Source organism: Aythya fuligula, chromosome 16, assembly GCF_009819795.1.
Source record: "Aythya fuligula isolate bAytFul2 chromosome 16, bAytFul2.pri, whole genome shotgun sequence".
NCBI classification, from domain to species: Eukaryota; Metazoa; Chordata; class Aves; order Anseriformes; family Anatidae; genus Aythya; species Aythya fuligula.
The window spans coordinates 14,943,647-14,956,408 of record NC_045574.1 but is presented as its reverse complement, the minus strand read 5'-3'; the positions used below and the strand labels follow the sequence as shown (position 1 = coordinate 14,956,408).

The 12,762-nt window shown below is 49.2% G+C and overlaps 1 protein-coding gene across 1 annotated transcript; it reads left to right on the top strand.

The window, feature by feature from the left end:
• Positions 1-3,136: 3,136 nt before the first annotated feature.
• FNDC11 (fibronectin type III domain containing 11) lies at positions 3,137-11,139 on the top strand. The gene is made up of 4 exons (XM_032198553.1): positions 3,137-3,237; positions 5,063-5,116; positions 8,107-8,168; positions 10,163-11,139. The coding sequence occupies exons 1-4, from the start codon at positions 3,137-3,139 to the stop codon at positions 11,137-11,139; spliced, it is 1,194 nt and encodes a 397-aa protein (XP_032054444.1).
• The last annotated feature ends 1,623 nt before the right edge of the window (positions 11,140-12,762 follow it).

Sequence of the window (12,762 nt, the reverse complement as noted above, 5' to 3'; positions counted from 1 at the left end):
CTGCAGTGCTCAGGGCCATCCTCCCCTCCTGCTCCCCCCAGAACTGCCGGCAGCACAGCCACAAGCTCCCTGCATTCGCCCATCACCATTGTGCTCTGTAATTGCTGCCGACAGGGACCTAAAATGGAAGCTTTCAGCCCAGTGGGGCCGTCTTGGGGCTGGCTGGACCCAGCCAGAGCGATGCTATGGGGCTGGAGCTGCCTCGCTGCCCTCACTGGGGTGGCTGAGCCGGGGAATCGTGGGGCTGAAGGACACAGGCTGATCGTGGCACCCACCTCGAGCACAGCCCAGGGTGCTCGGAGCCCCCCGGTCCTGCCCCAGAGCCCCTTTCCTGCAGGTGGGGAAGGGGCTGGTGGCTGTGGTTTGCACCTCCAGCCCCAGTGCCACTGGGCGAGCTGCTTATCCAAAAAGTGCACATGCAGCAAAGGGCAGCTCTGCTGGGCGAGGAGCACGAGGCCGTCCAGGGGCGCAGCTTCGGCAGCTGCTTTCAGAGCACAGCTCTCAAAAAAGCCCCCGCTTTGTGCGGTTTTGTTTCCTGGAACAATAGTCGGGCGGAAACAAAAGCCCACTCTGCCCGCCTGCGGCACGTGCCAGGTGAAAGCGGTCTCTAAGCAAAGCAGCCCCCCTCGTGCATGAGGACTTGGCTCGTTTCCCACCAAAAAAGCCCCCACACATGGGATTTTGGTCCCAGGAGACACCAGCACCGCATCCCTCCGCGGTGCCAGCCTCCAGGCTCACGGCACAACATGCTGGAGACGTGGCGTCCCCTCTAGCCCCTGCACACCCCGGTGCTGTTATCTCAGCCCCTGTAAATGTGATGAAGTTTTAAGTCCCCGGGAGCTCGGGGATGGCTCAGCCCGCACGTGTTGCCCCCGCGCTGCAGGAGCAGGCGACCGCGCCGCCGACAGCCAAAAAGCTTTTAACATCATTAGCAGAGTTTGGTGTCAGTCACCAGGAGAGATGTTTCGCTCCGGATTCGCTCTCTGGGGACCTATTTCATATGCAAAAGAGGGCTGCTATACTCCATAAAGACACTTCAATTGCTTGACAGCACACACAAAAAAGAAAATACCCTGGCAGCCATCCCCTGCGCCAGGAGGGCACACGTGCGTCTGCAGGAGCTTCACGTGGCCAAAGCAGGGCCAGGGTGGGACAAGCACCTGCAAAAAAACCTACGGCCACCACAGCTCCACGGCCACCAACAGCCCCTGGTGCTGTCCGTGCAAGCCTCAACCTCCCCCCCAAGGGATTTAATCCCTGAGGTGCTGCCCCCACCGCTCCCCCTCTCCCCGGACCCGCTTTGGACACGTGTGCTGGAAACATTTTCAAGAGCCTGCTCTCGGCAGAGGCTCTGGCACTGCTTTAGAGCTGGAGCATGAAGTCACCCCGCGCAAAGCACAGGTCCCTGTTTCTTTCGAGATCTCTTGAGCTCCCCAGCAGCCAGCACTTCAGCGCTCCTCGCTGGAGCACTCCACCAGCAGCTGGCCCAGCGGGTAGGAGGGGAGCAAGGCCTGCACTGCGGCACAGGACATCCATCTCGCCTCGTCCCCGCGCTGATGAATTGCTGGTTTACCCCGTGTCAGGCTCCGGGAAGCAGAGGATGAAGAGCCTGAAGCTACAGCGAGCCCACACACTCCATTTAGCTGGGAGATGACTCACGCCAAGCTCTTCACGCAGGAGGAGGTGACAATGACACGCCAGGGCACTCTGGAAGGGGGATGGCCGAGCTCGCCCGGAGCCGGGGCCTCCTCGTCCTGCACCCTCTGGTGCTGCTGTGGGACAAGCACAGGAGGCTCAGCACAGGGCCAGAGCAGCCCCAGCAGGCTGTGGAAGGTAATTAGCCAGCCCTCGTTAGGTAACTCCGTCCCATCAGCCACAGCACGGCGGCACTTCTCCAGCACCAGCTCAGGCAGGAGCAGTGAAGCCCACGATGGCCACGATCACCCTGTCTCCCCTAACACAGCCCCAGAGAGGGAGCATAGGGAGAAACATCACCCAAAACACCTCCTGAACAAAGCCAAGGCCTCAGAAAAGAAAGGTGGCCAGGTCAGGAAACCAAGTGCATTTTCTGCCCGGCACCCATCCCATCGCACACTCGTGGAGGTGCGCGGGGTGCCCACACTCCCCTGCCCGTCCCCACACCAGCGACTTCACTTCGCATGCAACCACTTCAGGTCGGTCCCAGCTCCTCAAACAAAGCCACTTCTCATCCACAGTTCATTTCCTGGCAGAATTAATGGCCTGCACTACTCTGGGGACCAAGAGACGCGCTGGGAGGCAAGCAGCGAGGGAGCGAATTAAGACATTATTTCCTCTGCCAGAGAGGGATCTTTAAACAAGCTCTTCAGCCGAGAACTTTAATTTTTCTTTCTTTTTTTTTTTTTTTTTGTTGTCGTTAAGGTTTTGCAAGGGAATCTTGTTCTCCAGAATTACATCCGCCTCCAACCCCACTTAGAGCTGCCAAAGCCCGCGCGTCCCCAGGGACCAGCGTGTGAGCAGCAAGAGTTGGATGAGCTGACACGGGCATGACTTCACCTCTGCCGTCCTGCCGCCGGAGCCCTGCAGCATTCCCAGAGCAACGCCCCAGCCCCGCGGATCAGCCACAAGGACCCGGCTGCGTGGTGCCGCTGCCAAGCAGCTGCCGCGTCCCCGTGCCCAGCGGCAGGGCTGGATGAGCCCCCGGGGTGAGCATCCCTGGGCAAAGCCCGGAGGACTCTGTGGGAACGGAGGCTTCAGGCTGATTTATGCAGCACTTCAGGGCTGCAGATTAACGTGGCAGCCCTGAGAGATGGAAGGGAGCGCCAGGAAGCTGGGCAGGTGATAAATTTCACGACGCGGGCTCCAGCTCTGCCCGCTGGTATTAAAGGTGCTGGCCACCGTGTTCCCAGCAGGGTGAGTGCAGGGATGCTTTGTGCGCTGGGGAGAGCAGGGACCTTGCACGGGGCCGTGGATGCCACCTCTCTAGGAGCACCACATCCTGCTCCTTTGTGAGATTTTCATAGAAAAGGGGCACGCATGCTTCTGAGCTCACACGAGCCTGCCAGCACCAGCCATCCCGTGGGATCTGGGACATGACAGCCTGCCTCGAGCTCGTGCTCAGGGATGGCTGCTCCGCAAGCTGCAGCACAGCGCGAGGATGTCCAAACGGGGTTTTGATGAACTTCCAGCAAGACAAATGAGCTCCCGTGACCCCGCTCCATCTCCCCGAGCTGGATCATCTGCAAACCAGCCTCTGCTGTAAGCCTGAAGCTCAGCCCAGCGTTCATCTCTCACGTCCACCACAAGTGCCTTAGATTAATGAGGTCTCAGATTAATGAGAAAACATTAATCAGTGAACAACTGGAGAAAGGAAGGTCTGCGTGTCCCTGGACTCCCCTTCGGAGCTGAAGAGCTGCCCAGCCTGCCAAAACACCACCAAGTGAGGAAATGAGAGCCAGGAGACAAAGGCTTCCTTACCCGAGGAAATCCCAAGCTCTCAGCCCTGCCCGTAGCAGATCTCGTGGCTGAGCACTGAGCCAGGTCCAGACCAGGGCAACTTTTGCCCCAAATCACCTCCAGACCCAGCTCCAGCACAGGCCATGGCCGTTGGCCTCCTCCCAGCTGTGGGCTCTTTCCCTGGGGGTTGTCAGAGGGTGCAATTAGCTGGAGATAATTGGTGCCTTGAGGGTGCAATTAACTCCTTCCTGGCCTGGCCCAGCTGGGGCTCCTGTACCCCAGAAGAGCAGTTCTGCCCCCAGCTCCCCTCCTCCTCCCCGTGAGCCTTCTGAATCACCTGCTGAGCAAACCACGTTCGCTGCTGCGTGGTGATGATTTCGATCTGGGGACATAATATAGCTGGAATGTATAATTTATTTCAGGTATATGAGGCACCAGTGAAACTGGGGGGTAGGAGCAGTGAGTAAATCAGTCACACCCTTGTGATAAGGGGGTTTGAAGAAGCAGGGAGCAGCCAGCTGACAGGCAGCTCTGCTCTGCAAGACACACTCTTGGCTCTTGGGATCAGAGCTCTGTCCCCAGGACAGGGGCCACAGTGCAGCAGGTGCTGCCCAAATTTCTGCTGGCATCCACCTTCACCCAGCAAGACCCTGTGTGAAAGCAGAGAGGAAGACCGTGCACCTCCTCATCACTAAGCCCACCGTCCTCTCTGCTCCTGCAGAGGTTTCCTTTGCGGCAGATGACTATTTCATAATGCAATAGATGTGAAATATGAAGACAGAAATTGCCAGCGACTTTTAATTTGGATTCTGCCAATTTCTCTGTTCCAGCTATTGATTTTCCATAAAGATGAATTCCAGCTCCCAGGTCTCTCTGACAGGCATTATCTGGGTGTTTTGCTTGCTCCGGGAGTGGAAATATATGTTTTATTAAGTGTCAGAAGTCACTAATGAGAAGAAGGAGGAAAATCAATTGTCTGCTCATATCTTGATCCCAAAGACAGGGCTAACAAGTTCTTTATTTTGATGCTGTGGGCAGGAGGACAGGGCAGAATGACAAACGTGACAGACAACAGCTGTCAGCTCCTCTATAGGGAGAGCTCAGATGATGAGAGGGGGGAAAAGGAGAGTATTGCATTTGATTGCCTCAAACACGTTTGTATTTGCATTAATTCAAATAAATTCATGGAGTGCCAAAAAATCCTACAGCTGAATTGATCCCTGCGGTGAAGGTACTGAAAACACTGAAATTACAGCTTGAAGACTATCGGCAGGTTTATGCTCACATTCCTAACATCAGGACAGAAACTGGGCCAGCTGTTTAGGATAGGGGCAACCAGAAGAGTTCAATTTCTCCATGCTAATTTCGGATGAAGATTAGCATTTATAACTATGAGAATCACAAGCAAACTGAGTATAGAAGTCTCTGCATGACTTCAGCTATAAACCCAGTTTCAATCTCGCACCATACCGTGCTCATGGAAAGTGCTCAGGTGGCTTCTACCCCTACCAAAAGGCAGAGCAACCCTGGCTAGACCCAGGGCTTCAGCTCTGCTGTTTGAAAAGCTCACCTATTTCACGTGGTTCAGTTGTGCTATATTTTCATCTTATACCTCTGTAATTTTCAGGTCACTTCTGGGGTTCAACCCCACCATAGACCTCCTCATCTCAAAGACAGGCGTGTAAGGGAGGTGTAAATACAAAGAGACCCCCACATATCCAGAAATTGCTGGATGGGGGGGTGCCGAGGGAACTGCACACAAAGCTTAAGCCCTGTTCTCAACTCTTCCCCAGGCACCTAGAGCAGGAGGAGAGGTGAGATGGACCCTGTGCAACTCTTCTTATGTCTTCAAGTCCCCAGACTGCCCAGGCTGAGGTCCAGTTCTGAGCACACTTTGCCCAAATGACAGGTTTCAGATCGATGACATGAGCATCTCAGCGCATTCGTTCCCTGCAGGAACTTGGCATACTTATCACAGAAGTGATTTCTGTTAACCTCTTCCAAGCACGGACATCAACCTTCTTCCACTTACATTTGTTATCTTCCACGTCTGTTACAGAATCACAGCTGACAATTGTATGGTTAATCTCTTGGCAGCTGTGAAATGAAATGGTAAGCTCCGGCTGCCTGCAGAAGATGCATTGATTTCTTAAAATGACAGATCGTGTCCTCGCTCAGTGCTCGAGCACAAGCTCAGGGCCGGGGTTATGGATCCTGACTATCATTCAATTAAAAAAGCTTAGCGGAGACGCACCAGCTAAGCATACAAGGCAGCATTAAGGCTAAGCCCTGACCCAAAGACTTAATCACGGGGAGTATGAAAGCACCTTCAGATGCAGGACGCCTGTCCAGTTTGCTGATGAAAGCACCAGTCATGGTATCGAGCTTACTGCCATGAACCAGACGAGCCTTTCTCTTCTCTGCGATAAAACAGAGGTGACTGGCCAGACGGGTCCCTCAGCAAAGGAGAACAGGAAAATCCCTTTCTACCCAAAAGGAATCTTGTATTGCTTAATGGAGCAGTTTATATCCTATTTCAACACATCTTTCTAATAAGGATTATGTGTTTAAGTTAACAAAACTCCTAGACACTTTGTGAAAGAGCCTCAGTCTCCCTGCAGAGAGCAAAACCTGCAGTAAGTCTGGCCACAGCTGTAAAACTGCCAGATTCACCGCTGAGAAGTGAAAATATCCACCACCCCACCCCGCAGCATGTCATAAAGCCCAGCAGATCCCACTGTTATCCCGAATCACCTGTGCTTTCCTGGGGAGTGGTAACATCTACAGAATAGCAAAGAGCAGACCTGAAGCCTGTCTATGGATATCCCAAATCCCACTCTGGGCTCAGAGCAGGTGTTAAGCAGAGCAGCAGGGGGGTGCTGGCAGATGATGTTCCAGCATTCGGGGATTCAGGGCACAGTCATTCACAATCATCCTCCCAGAAACGTGCTATTCTTTGGACTGGTCCATGCAGCTGGGGCTGAGAGGATTCACCAGACACAGGCAGACAAAGATGTACCTCCACTTGGCAATTCACAGCCCCAGAAAGGTGCCTCCAGTGCAAGTGTGTCAGCGTGGCACTTCACCACAGCCACCGTGCAGGGTGCAGGAGGCAGCAGCTAGGGCTTCCCAGGATGGAGCCAGCTTTTCTGCTCAGTGTTGCGTGTACTACACCCTGCTCTGAGCTGGTGTGTCCTTGTTTTGGCTGGCATAGACTTAATTTTCTCCCTAATAGCTGCTGTGGTGCTGTGTTTTGGATTCAGGATGAGAATAACGTTGATAACACACCAATGTTTTAGCTGCTGCTGAGCAGTGCTTACACCAAGTCAAGGATCTTTCAGCTCCTCACACCCCCCTGCCACTGAGGAGCCTGGGGGTGCACGAGGAGCTGGGAGGGGACAGAATGAGGACAGCTGCCCCAAACTGGCCACGGGGATGTCCCATCCCACATGGCATCATGCAGAAAATAAATGTGGGGGAGTTGGCTGGGGAGGGTGGCTGCTGCTCAGGGATGGGCATCAGTCAGCAAGTGCAATTGCGTTGTGCATTTGCCTTGTATACTCCTTTATAATAATAATATTTTTTTTCCTTTCCCTTTCTGTCCTATTAAACTGCGTTTATCTAAATCCATGTGTTTTGCTTTTTTTTTTTTTTTTTTTTTTTTTTTTTTTTTTTTTTTTTTTTTTTTTTCTGATTCTCTCCCCCACTGGGGGCAGGAGAGAGGGAATGAAAGGCTTTTTTGGCACTTAGCTGCCTGCCAGGTTAAACCACGACAGCCAGACTCCTCAGAACACAGTCCCTTCACCAGCTGAGCACTCCCATAGCCCACAGCAAGGGCACAAAATGGGAGGGAAACAGAACTTGCTTGTTACAGAGAAGGGCAGAAGACAGGAGCCCTCACACTCCTGCTCTTTTCTTCAGTGCACTCCAGGAAACCAAGCTGGCAGCCCAGGACTCCTTGGCACAGCCCTTGGCGATGGTGAGGAAGCACACAAAACACAGCCCAAAGCCGGTTCCAAGTCCCTTAGCCCCATGACTGGTGCACCACGACACCGTTACAACCAGCCATTGTGCACCTGGCTTGTTAAAGCAACCTGAGATGCTGCTTCCAGAGTGCAAATAAACACCGCTGATTGAACAGGGAGAAACAAATGATTTGGAGAGGAATCCCTAATGCTACAGCCCTTGAGACAGCCAGGGTGTGACCCTAAACCCAACCCAGCCAAGCCGATGGGTGTGCTAGGAAAGGCACCTCTGTACAAAGGGGATGCCTGGGGGAGACATAGCAAGACCACGTGTGTTTGGTCCCACCAGCAGAGATTGGAGATGGAAACCAGCTGCTACCCAACTGTAGGGAATGGGAACAACTCCTGCACCCAGCCATGGGTTCCCTGCCGCGGACATTGCTCTTCCTGCAGCCTAGGGACAGTGCATGGAGCAGTGCTTTGGGAGCATGCCATGTTTATTGCCACATCTGTACAACCAACAACCTCCTCGCGTTGCAATCCTCATCCTCACCCCACAACCCCAGCCGTGGGCATGGAACAGGCCTCGGCCCCGGAACAGCCCCCGTATGCCACAATGCACCACCATGGCAACCCCCATGGCCTGCTGCGGGCAGCCAGGCCGCGGGTGCAGGCCAGGCTGGGACGGGGCCACTGGGGACTGAAGAAGTGGGACGGGACTCCTTGGGGCTGGTCAAGGTAAAGTGGACATCCCTGAGATTGGGCAAGGTGGGTCAGGGCTGCCCTGAGCTGGGCAATGTGATTTGGGGTTGTCCTGAGCAAGAGCCTCCAGCTGCAGCTTTTCTGAGCTGGTGAGGGGGCCTTGGCCCTTGCTGAAGGGGTCAGGGCTTCCCCAGGGCTGGGTTTCAGCCATGGGGAAGGTGTTGGGGTGACTCTATCTTCCTTTAGTTCCCCTTTTCAACCCCAGCCCTATCCTTGGGGTGCCCAGGGCCACACAGCCCCAAGCTGGTGCGTCTGCAGCCTCCGTGCTTGCAAGCATAGCGGTGCTACTGAAAAACAGGCATTTCTGGCAAGAAAAAAAGGATACGAAAACAGAAAGGAAAACAACTGCAATCACATCTCTGTCTGTGGGCAAACAAACTGCTCTAGACAGCCAAATTGCTCTGAAAGCGGGGTGGTGTAACCTGTTGCATTTGCTGTCCCTGTTCCACTCCATACCGGGCTGCCAAGAACTGTCACTGCTTTGATTTAGGGTATTTTTGTGGAAAGAAAAAGTGAAAAGAAAATACAGCTTGTTTTTTAAGTTGACAGCTTTCTTGGAAGAAAAAAAAAAAAAAAAAAAGAGTTGCTGTGGATGAGTGAATTAGTATAAAATGCAGGGAGGCCAGTCATCTGAAAGGTTTACTAACTCCTGAAATTGCTGTGAGGAAGTATTATTAGTTCCATTATCTATTTAGGGAAAGGGAGGCTAAGAAAAAACTGTTTGTCAACTAGATAACACCATCTAGCTTCTACAAGACATGTAGGGATTAAAATATCACAGTTAGATACTACAATAATTTATATACAACTAGACGGTTACGTAGAGCAAGTTGCTAGATCACGTCATTGCAGTATGACTGGGGCCACAAAAGTTTGCTTTCAGAATTCCACATTTATTTCTCTTACAAATCAAGCGTGTTCAGTTTGTGAAAACCACATTCTCGGTATCAAGTTGGGCTCTATGGGAACATAAGAATTTAGCTAATTTCTGCCTATGATACATGAGCCAGAGACTCCTCAGCTAAGACACACTAGAGAAACACTTCCCACCTCAGCTCATCTGGCACCACCAAGGACACATCTTTGTCAGTAAACGAAACAGCTGAGACTAAGGGAGCAGATACAGACTTTTAAAAGACCACTACTGAAGCACCTTACCGGTGCTTTACATGAAATGTAAATAATGGTTCAAAGGTGCTTTACATGAAATTTCATCCTTTTATCATAAATTGCTTGTGGACTACTGGCGCCATGGCTCTAAAGGCAAGGGAAAACGAGTTGCTATGAGGGGCTGGGGTGATGACGTAAACTATAACCAAAGAAAGGGGACGCAATACATCACTGTGCACGTTGCCAGGTTACGATTGTCCAGCAGCTGCTTAAAGCTGAGGTGCAAGGAGAAGTGTGGGCTTACCTCTTGAAAGCTGTTGTGAGGCTGCACTCAGAGCATCGCCTGGTTCTGCCTGCTGCATACCTGCTCACGTGGAGGAATCACCAAGGTGATTATGTAGCTTTAGGAACTGGCTTAGAAAATGGGGTTTAGAGGCTCTCAAACCTCAATAACCCAGCAGATTACAAGAGAATAATAGACATCTCCAGAGATGTAGAAGAATGGAATTGCTTACAGGAGTACAAACACATCTAATTAAAATGAAAGCGAAGATAAAAAGATAGAGAACAAATTTGGTAGAGTATACTGGAGAATAATTCCTGACAGTTAATCTATTATACAGAGGTATAACCTCTCCAGGGGTGGGTAGCAGGAGATAAGTTGATTAGAATATATAAAACATCATTAACGTACAAAACATTAGAAACCATACAACTATAAAGGAAAATTCCTTTAAAACTACATCTAGTCCAATAGGTCTTTCTCATCTATAAATTTATAAGTTAAGCTTTAGTTAAGAGAGGAGAGAAGAGTCACAGCCATGATTACGCTCCCTTCACAGTCGCTTTTCCTTTGGTTTGTAATTTTCTTATAGGTACTTTTTACACAGCAAATTTTGGAATCATGAATGTGAATCCAAATGAATTTGGAACCAGTTTGGAAAGCACTGTGCGCAGCCAAGAGGAACAAGACAATGCTATCTTGAACATGTACATGGAGAGAAAAAGCCTTGTTCTACAATTCCTGCAATCTAACCTGAGCCCCCAGCTCCTTGAGCATCATCTCAATAAAGTTGAGCTTCTGAAGAAGTGTTACTACTATATTGAGGTTATGCCCTCACGCATAATCCTGAGAGACCAGAACCATGTATTGATTTCCACTGACGTCTTCCAAGTAATCGACCCCTGGAGACTGCAGAGGATGAAGAAGGTTGCAAGAACCCAGACTGAAATCCAGCTGGTACTTTTAACTGACCTGTTAGAACAGCTGCAACGAGGTCGGGAGGAGCTGGTCTGCTACATAGAGACAAGCGACGTGATGACTTTCCTCTCCAAGTGGGACTTGGTTATGCAGAAGCTGTCAGATCTCTCTGAGCTGATGAACAAAGTCCTTTCCCTGCAAGTCCCAGGAAAGCTCCATGCCAAGCACCGTTTGGTGTCACATGCAGACATCAAAGGTACCAGAATCCCAAACATTAAGCTTTTTCTCACTACAAAGATGCCAGTGGTGTTTGATCGAAAAGAATCGGTTGCTTACAAGAACTGGGCCCTTCTCAAATGGTTTACTGAAAATCAGGAGTCACCCCTTGAGCAGTATGAGCTGCATTTTAGGTTACTGAAGCATGGAACTCAGACGGAATTGGGACAAAGGGGGATTGTTGCCATCAGCTCCAACACATGTATCGTCTGTGATCTGCTGCCTGACAGATCATACGAATTCACAGTTAGAAGAGCAGAGACCTACACACTTGTCTATGAAACATGGCATGACACCATTACACTGACGACAGTGAGCACAGCTGAAGACAGCAGCACCTGTGATCCAGAACTAGCAGACAGAAAGGGTTTACTCATTTTTTCCACTTGAAAAAGGTAAATGAGAAAATAAATAAATAAATAAATAAATAAAACACTGCGTATATCTGATTTTTTTTTTTCTGTTTTCATCAGCAACTTTGTAAATGCCTTCTGCAAATCCTTCCAGGTTAACAGTAAGCAATTCCAAATTTCGCAGAAAAAATAAATACCATTTATTTTTTACTAAAAATGAAGTAAAACTAAATAAAATTTATTTTATTTTTTCAATGCTCACTTCCTACTGGCCACAACTCCTAGGTGGATGTAGCTAGAAGCGGATAGGCAGCCTTGCAGGCCACCTCAGATGCAAAGCACTGGAGGTAGAAACATCTCTATCATCCAGTGCTTGCCTTCCACTGAAAGATGCCCAATGCTGGCTTCTTGCAGTTCTGTGTTTTTGTTTTTTTTTTGGTTGTTTGCTTGTTCATTTGTTTGTTTGTTTTCCCCAATTTCTTTTTCCCAGCATCCTTCCACCAGAATACCTGAACTGAATCTCAAACTCCTCAAATCACTCACCGCACCTTGTCACCGTCACTGGCTCCTCTCCCCACTATGCCTTGTAATTACCTAATCATGATTTCATGCTCACCCCCTACAGAGCATGAAAAGTTCAGTCTGATTTTTAAAATTATCAAATAAAACAAGCAGGTAAGGGTAATACATCCAGAAGACCAATATCTAGAAGGCAATCTTTTTCTGCCATGTACTGCTGTCAATGCTAATTTTCTTTTTTTAACATTTGTTTCAGTCCAAATATAGGTGTTCCCACACAGATTCAATTCAAACTGTCACACAAACAGACCTTTCAGTAATAAAATTTATTATTTAAATAAGTTCAAATCACTTTTACAATTATGGCTTGAATATCAAAAAAAAAAAAAAAAAAGGAATGTTGAGGTTCATTCTTACAAACATTATAAGCAGGTAAAAATATTTGTATCCAAAGAGTCATCTGAGATCTTCTGCAAGTTACAGACATACAAAAAATAAAAACCTGCCACATTTAAAGTTCATTAATTTACACTTCATGACACTTACATTTCTATTAAAAAATAATAATAATAATTATTGCAGTAAATTGACCATTCTACACAGATCTGTCCAAATCCTCAGAAACAGTCCATGGGGCTTCTCCTTTGCCAGCTGGAGCCAAGGAGAGGTTTCCTAGCGCTGCACATCTGCAATTTCACTGCCAGTTGGAGCAGGACGCAAGGTGATTGCGGTAACCAAGCAGACCGCTTACTGCATGTGCTGGTTCCCGTTGTTGAAATCAGGCTCTAGCTCTAGTTAATCCAGGGGAAATTAAATCATCCTGCTGGACGTGTGTCCTGAAACAATGTTCTTGTGTCTGGGAGCTATGGAAAATCTAGAGCCTGTGATCCAGCAAAATACCCTGTGCACCGTGCTGCCAGTTGTTTCCTATTGGAATTAGCAAGGTGAGTTGTTTTGGTTTTTGTTCTTTTTTTTTTTTTTTTTTTTTTTTAAAAAAAAAAGTATTTTAAGAATATTTGCTTGAACATAAAATTAATTCAAAAGTAAATTCAAAGCTCTGTATGCAAATGAAACCAAACAACTTTCATTTTTTTTCCTATGCTAATTTCTATGATTCCTTCTATCCTTCTATTCTTGAGCA

Bases quoted from the DNA above. Each gene is read 5' to 3' on its own strand.
- FNDC11 (XM_032198553.1), top strand. From the start codon at position 3,137: ATGTCCAAACGGGGTTTTGATGAACTTCCAGCAAGACAAATGAGCTCC. The intron at 3,238-5,062 runs GTAAGCCTGAAG...TGTAATTTTCAG, and splicing joins TCTGCAAACCAGCCTCTGCT to GTCACTTCTGGGGTTCAACC. The intron at 8,169-10,162 runs GTGGGTCAGGGC...CTTTTTACACAG, and splicing joins CATCCCTGAGATTGGGCAAG to CAAATTTTGGAATCATGAAT.